Consider the following 7,500-nt stretch of genomic DNA (forward strand, 5'->3'; position numbering starts at 1 on the left):
ATCTGCACCATCCACTCCTTCCAGCTCTTCGTCATCGAACTCACACGGTTTGCTGCTTGTGTCCTCATCTAAAATGAACCAATAAGTAAATTACAAACGATGCAAACGATGCTGATCATTTTACGGACGACTACCAACCTATCATTGGGTCTTCGGTTTTGATGCACACTTCGTTGCTGCTATCTCCGTGATCACTGGTGGGACCACTGTCATCTGGATGCTGTGGCAACTCATCGTTCCGCACTCCTGATCCGACCGGTTGCAGGTGCAAACTGTTTAGGAGCTGCCCTTTAGGGCCATTACCACCGCCACCACTGCCACCTCCTGCTCTTCTTTGTTGGTGAGTTCGATGATGTTGCTGTTCCGTTGTCCGACCTGGACCCGAAAATGGATTAGAATGTTAAACAACGGGAAACGCGACGGACTGCTGGTGGATTGCTTACCTTGTATTTGGCTGTTTGCTGCATTTTTACTGTTTGGCACTGGTGCGTCCTTTGTACTGGTCATCCGGTGGTGATGGTCGGCTTCCGGTGGCATCACCAGGTCACTGCTGCCCGCAGACAAGTGACCGGATGATGAAACCGACGATGCACCGACGCCCGTTGACGCTCGTTGTGGAGGAGGGGGAGGACTGTGTATTTGGTTAAGATTGAGGGCGGCATCGGAACCGCACAGGCCGCGGATTTTCAGTATCTCCGCACACTTCATCAGATCCGGCAGACCCGCCTGAGATACGTTCACTTCTCCTTTGTACATGAAGTCGACCAGCGCCTGGATGGCCCACAGCTTGATGTCCCGCGGCAGGATGATGATCGGATGCTGGCACGGGTTCTCGCCGAGGAGATTCTCGAAGTAGGTCGAACAGGCGGCCAGCACCAACCGGTGACACTGCACCTGGTGCCCTTCGCACGCCAGCGTAACATCGACGAACCTTTGGCCAGCCAACAACTGCAACAAACGACGGGATGAGGCATTAAAATATCGTGAATCATCAACAGGAGTGGTGTGGGTGACCAGAGACCGCGGAGGATTAACATTCCAAAGACGCCCTTCTCCTATCCCTCTAAGGAATTTGAAGTCCTTTCGTACGGCTTCGGACCAATGGCAAGGGACCCTCGGTTCTTGTTTTCCCTGGGCTAGCGGCAAGGTTGATGCTCCCTGCTGCCGCTTCCCACAAAGCAGTTCGTTCAATGACCCCACACACTCGGGCATCACCCACCACCACAACGGTCGGTCCGGTCCGGTTCGGGGCGCAGACTCAAAAGTGGTCCCGCTCGGTCCAAAACTTCGCAAAAGATTCCCTCCGAAAGGACAGTGAACAGAGGGGGCCCCATAACAAAGGGGCCAAAAGCAACGAAGGAAACACACAGAAGAGATGCGCTGCTGCTGCTGCTGCTGCTGCGTGGTAACGATGGCAACAACCCTTGCGACCCTTGAGTGAACCCTTCCTTTGCAACCAGGGAAACCAATCCCAAGCCAAAAAAAAAAACCCTGCACAGCCCATCTGTTCCGTGCCGTTCTGCTGCTGCTGCTGCTGCTGCTGTGACCGAGGTTCCACGGAGCACTTTTTTATTATTAAGGACGACCCTTAGCATTTTGTAGGGAACAAGGCATAGGTAAGGGGAGGGTGGGGGGGACCACAAGAGATTGGCGCATGATCACGTTTCACAAACCTCCGACGAAAGGAAGCGAAGAGAAGCACCCTCCATCCATCCAGCAGGCCTCTTCTTCGCTTTTCATAAAAACGACAACAATAAAAAAAAGAGGAAGAAAAACAGGACCGCGCGTGCCAGACGAATTAGACCACCCGAGGGGCAATTCCAGTAGCAGCAGCAGCAGCAGCATCATCGAGCGTCGCTGTTGTTGTGTGGCCCTGTCGAGTGCAGACCTCCTCTCCTGTGGCATCGATGACGCGACAACGAAAGCAGCCCTTTAAATGGTAACCCTCGGTCCATATTTTTGGAATGCACTTTGCGCTCGGTAGCAGCACCATAACGCGCACAAAGCGTCACGAAGGGCTGCCGGTGATGATGCTGCTGCTGCTGTTAGCTGACCCCTCCCTGCCGCGTGCCCTAATCAGATCGGAGCAGAAGCACAACAGCACCACCCTACCTCCCCAGCCAGTTACTCTCTTCGTTTAGGCTTTTCGTTTGTTTAACGTTCCTATTACTATACCGTCGCGAATTGGGCGCACGCAATACACCCTCCCACCACAGTGACCCTCGAAGCAAGAGTGAGAGAGCGGAAGAGGGTGCGTGGATACGTAAAATAGAGAGAGAGAAAGAAAAGATCGGACAGCATCTCGTATCATCTTCGGTATCTCTCCCGATGGTCTCTCGCAGCCTACTATGCCATATATTTTGCCTGCGTAACATGTGTTGTGGACATTTAAAAAAAAAATGTCACGACAAAAACGAAAACGAAGATGAGCCACGCACTACGCCGCACGCAACACCAGGCGGCCAAAAACATGATATGCTCTGGCGTGCGCGTACTACCCAATACCCGGGAGTATGGGGGCCGAGACCGATGTTGTTACCATTGACAACCCAACGGGCAGGTTCGGTGCGTCTCTCGGATATACTACACTATACACACTATCATTGGCACGACGCACCACCAATCATTTCGAGAAACGAAACAAATCCCCCAACACTCACGCACACTCTCGGCGAACGTAGAAGCCATCCAAGTGTGCATGGGTAGTACAGGAAAGGGGGGTTAGGACCCTTCTTCGAACGGAGAATCATCGTCAGCAAATATCAGCCAGGCACAAACCCTCCTCCAACGAGTATAGTCGCCTGACGGGTTGCTCTGTCGCTTCTCGATAGCTCTCGATGTAACTGCGCATCATACAACCTTCTGCCCGCCAGATCGCCCACCCGTTGATGGCGTCGCAGCATCCCTAGTAGGCGCCGGCGGTCTAGGGCTCGTTTGAGGTCGTCTTCCGGACGTCTCAGGCCAAGCGAATGGGATTGATTGCAGCGATGGAGCGATGTGTTTAATTCCGGGGACCTCGGGCACTCTCTTAGGTGGACACACAGCACAAACGACAAAACGAATACGTACCTGTGGAAAGGCCGCTCCCAGGCTGCCTAGATGGCTGTTCCACCGGACGCAGAACTGCTGCGTTAGCCCCGCTGCAGCAGTACTACTCATGGTTGACTGTGATCCGTTTTGCTCCACGCCTGCTGCATATGCACACGTTGCACCACTATCGGTCACTAACTAGATTCCTGCCAGACACAGATCCTGCCGGATACGTCCGGTACGGTTAATTGCCTCACGGTGTCACGCGGGGGGGTCTCTCTCTCTCTCTAGTGTCGCAGCATAGTACACGCACCGGGAGAGACCTGTTTTACACGATGGCACAATCGGAAAAGGGGTGGAAAAATGGTAACACTCAAATTATCATCCGCATCATCGTGGACGTTGCCATGGGACCTCGGGACGGTCGGTCGGTGGTGCACGATCTGCCAATTAACACACTACACCTAACCCACGTGCAAAAGACGGGCGGATGGTGGCAAGTCCGAAACCCACCACCCCCAAACCGTACAGGGTCCAAGGACGGTTCGGGGTCTCGCGCGACGCACAAACGAACGGACAGACGGACGGACGGAACAGAGAAATCAATAAGCCAGAGTGTGGTGTAAATTGAGACGACATGTTTGTCGTCCTGCCAGTCAGGTCAGTTCGACTGCGCGGTTCGGCAGTCTGACGGTGGTTCCCCGACCACTACCACCCCAAAAGAAGACCCAAATAGGGGACGCGACTCGTCGGCGAATGTGATAGAGGGACTCGGAACCTCGTCACACTCGGGGGTAATCCGCTGCAACAAAGGCAGCCACCCCCAGGGGGTTGGTTTTGTGCGCCATCGTGTCCTCGTCCACTGGACTCGCTCTCCCTGGGGTCAAAGGTTCAACATCCCTTCGGTGCCACTAAGCGTAGTCGTCGTCGTCGTTGTCGTAGTCGTCGTCGTCCCGAGCTCATCCTCTCGCCAATACGCACACATACACTTGCTGCTGTTCTACTCCTGCTCCTCCTCCTCCTCCTTGTGCTGCTGCTACTATTAGTGCGCGCGACGACCCCGAGACTTGCGAGCCCGACAGAGAGCGAGCGAACGAGGGTGAGATCTGTTAATCTCATGCGCCTGCCAATACCACCTCCACCTCCGTCCTGTTACACCCGTCCTCGAAAGGTGGTGGTGGTCGTCCCCTCGGACGCGTATTTGCAGCGATGACACCCGCCGGGGGCAACCGCACTCGCGGCGGTGGGCTGAATCATAGGAACCTCCTTCGCGCGTGCACACATACACCTAGAACCCACTGCACACGCTGTATGTGTGTATGTTTGGGAAGAGCACGCGCACGCGGTCCACCAGGAGGAAAGATCTGAGAAGAGCCACCCACCCTCCACTTCATCGGTTCCGCTCTTCTTCCAAACAACAAACCGCATCATCGCAGCAGCAGCAGCAGCAGCAGCGGTGCTGAGGGGACGATGGTGATGATGTCGGTGGGTGGGCGGGTGGGTGAAATGGGTGATGTAAATGCTGTACGCCCCCTTCGGCGGATCGTCGAGTTAGTGCGACCCCTTTGCGCGAACACATCCGAAGAAGAAGAAGAAGAACCCTCCTCTACTACTACTACTGCGACGGTGTGGCGGAGGAGGAGGAGAGGAGACACACAGCACGATTACGATTACGAAATGTCACCAATGTGCACCATGCTGCCACCGTCCGTCGCTTCCCTTTGTTTGCACAACCTCCCCTGCACCACTCCCCCCAGCGGGTTGGACACACCCCGTCGCCATCACCGCGCGATTCGGCGGGCGCTTCATTTTATCGATCACGAAACGACGTTCCGACCCCAATATAATGTCCATGATGGGGCGCATTCGGTGATGCCTTCGGGAGTGTGGTTTTGCCTCGAGCGGGGGAGGGGGGAGGGAGTGCCCTCGGTGCGCACACATACACAAACACACACATACACACGAACGCAATGTGTCGTCAATACGGAATGAGGTTAGAGAGCACAGCACATCGGCGACGAGAAGCACGTCATGGAGCCGCACATCCACGCGCGACGACGGCGAGGCCTACTACGGACGGGGGTCTCTCCAATTACTCCGGGCTCTCCCACTGAGATGCACGCAACGAGATGCAATTGCATACGGGGCCACCACATCGCTGTTACCATCCGTAGGACCACACACGACGTCGTCACCAGCATCGTCACATTTGCATTTTATTGCACAATCACCACACACTAGGTTCACAAACCTTCGAAGCGACGACTTTGCTGCTGCTGCTGCTGCTGGCTGGCTGGAGGAGCTCTCTGTACACTCTTGGGTTTGGCGGATGCGCGAGACAACGGCGTGCGTGTACCGGGACGACCCTCCTCACACGGCCATGGTCGACGATTCTCTGAAATTATCGGTCCGCGCTCCGCGCTCGTGAACTATGGGAAATCCTCGGGGAAGTGTTGACCCTACCACGGCGGCGGCGCCATTTTAGCTTAGAAAATGCGTTGATTTTCCTCACTCTCGCTCTCTCTCTCTCTTAGCGATGCTCTCTCGGTGTTTCTCCCGCGTGCGCAAACGAGAGAGAGAGAGAGTGGATGATCCGACCCTCCACGCAGTGATAAGAGGCGCTTGCAGCTTCTTGGTCGGTTCTCGCTGTGCCCTCTTCTTTTCGCTCTGCCGCTCGAGGAGTGGGAGTTTTTGTTTTGATTACACTCTTCTCGTTTCGTTTACGCACAAATCTCGTGGTGCATCCGTGGGTTGAATGAATAGAAGAACAAAAAAAAACACCCATGCAAGGTCATTTACACCCGAAACTCGGGTTTGGTTTCGGTGTGATTGTTCTTTCAAACTGTTTTTTAGTAAAAGTGGTCTCTTTAATAACACTCAAATGAATATACTTTCACTTTTCACTTGTGGGTACTTTCACAAACAATTGGTTCACAAATGACTTATCATTTAATCTAGAACAGAAAAACTACTTAACTTGAGAACATACGATAATTTGCGGTTGATAAAAACAAGAATCAACGCATATCAGTGGTCACAGTTTGCTATGTGATGCCTTCGTTTCGCAGAATAGGTTTGCTTTGATCTATCTTGGTTATTTTGTAAAATTCGGAAACTCACTCCTTTTTTGTATAACCTTCTGTTTGGTGAAATCTTCCTTTACAAAAAAAATAGTTAAATCACGAAAAGAATAGTTAATTTAATTCCCCGGATCTTAAAAGTGATGAAACTGCACTTGGGAAGGTATTCTATTTATACCGAATTCATACCAAACTCCTTTTTAATTGCCCTTATCAGGTTTTTTGATTTTGTGAATTCCAAGAACTCAAGGGATAAAAAAAACCCCCGGTTGGATGTTTCCGGAACACACCGAGAGCTGGCGCTCCATTTGTTTACCAACATAAATTAAATTAGGCGCGAAACGGAACATTGAACCGCGAGAGAAGTGTGAATCTGCGTGAATCCGCGTGCCCTGCGAATGCTAATCCTTCGCCCCAAAACCGACAATATCCTTTGTACGAGCTGATGCGATGTCCACACAATCGAATCCGGATCGATTGAAACGGTTAGCGTACATCGAGGACCAGCGAAACCAGAAACCGGGACACTGCAATCGTTTCCTGCACGTCGTCATTGATCCAGAATTCCTTCGAGAACCGCACGGTGCCCAGGTGCTACCGAAGCTCACGGAGCTGGGTTGCAAGTATGAGCTGCAGCAACAATCGAGCCCATCGACCGTTACCTTCTATCGCACCGTTCCATCCAAAGTGACCACCACTGGGACCGTATCGGACACGCGTGTAGACGAACCGTACGCTGTACTGCTGCTCGATGGCGCAAGCTTCGTATCCTACGTACGCAACCATCAGCTTCTGGCCATCGTTCGATCGGTCAAGCAAGGGCTCCGGGAGGTCGGAAATGATGGTGACAAACAACTCGACAGACGGTTAAGTTTGCTGGTCTTTGGATTGGTAAGCTACTGCCGGCAACACCGTGGATGCGTTGGTCGCCGTCAGACTGAGCAAGCGCTCACCGAACTGCAGCTATACGAGGACATATCCCATCAGCTGCTGGAAACGGATGAACAGGTGGGCACTTTCCTTGCTCAGTTGGCGCGTAGTATCGCTGAACGACCATACAAACAGCAACAGGAAGAACGGTACGGTGGTGCCGACCAGGGACAGTACTTTGGCAACGAGAAGAAAGGATGCGTGCGAGTTGAAGGAACGGCCGGTTTGCAGCAGCTGTTCCAAGCGCAGCTTATCAAAATACCATCGGTAACGCTAGAGATTGCCGAAGCCATCCTCAGTGTCTATCCGACACTCCACGCACTGATGGAAGCATTTCGTGTGGCCGGGGAACAGCATGCACCGAACCTACTCGCTTCGATCGCGATTCGCCGAGCAGGTGGTCCGATTGCCACATCCGCACGAAGGATAGGACCGGAGTTGAGCCGCAAAATCTATCTAC

At 53.2% G+C, this 7,500-nt stretch overlaps 2 protein-coding genes across 2 annotated transcripts in view; one reads left to right on the forward strand and one right to left on the reverse strand.

Annotated features, from left to right (window-relative positions):
* Positions 1-5,449, reverse strand: part of LOC126569272 (protein jim lovell-like) — an 11,243-nt gene extending 5,794 nt beyond the window's left edge. Inside the window, exons 1-5 of the mRNA XM_050226241.1 lie at positions 5,282-5,449; positions 3,070-3,353; positions 444-948; positions 139-375; positions 1-68 (exon numbers count right to left, since the gene is read on the reverse strand). The exon at positions 1-68 is cut by the window's left edge and continues 13 nt beyond it. Of these exons, the coding sequence (XP_050082198.1) occupies positions 1-68; positions 139-375; positions 444-948; positions 3,070-3,159 (900 nt within the window). The 5' untranslated portion in view covers positions 3,160-3,353; positions 5,282-5,449. The remainder of the gene's footprint in view (positions 69-138; positions 376-443; positions 949-3,069; positions 3,354-5,281) is intronic.
* Positions 5,450-6,454: 1,005 nt separating this feature from the next.
* The window catches only part of LOC126569718 (crossover junction endonuclease EME1), a 1,126-nt gene continuing 80 nt past the window's right edge, over positions 6,455-7,500 (forward strand). The window contains exon 1 of the mRNA XM_050226993.1: positions 6,455-7,500. This exon is cut by the window's right edge and continues 80 nt beyond it. Within this exon, the coding sequence (XP_050082950.1) occupies positions 6,561-7,500 (940 nt within the window). The 5' untranslated portion in view covers positions 6,455-6,560.

Source organism: Anopheles aquasalis, chromosome 2, assembly GCF_943734665.1.
Source record: "Anopheles aquasalis chromosome 2, idAnoAquaMG_Q_19, whole genome shotgun sequence".
NCBI classification, from domain to species: Eukaryota; Metazoa; Arthropoda; class Insecta; order Diptera; family Culicidae; genus Anopheles; species Anopheles aquasalis.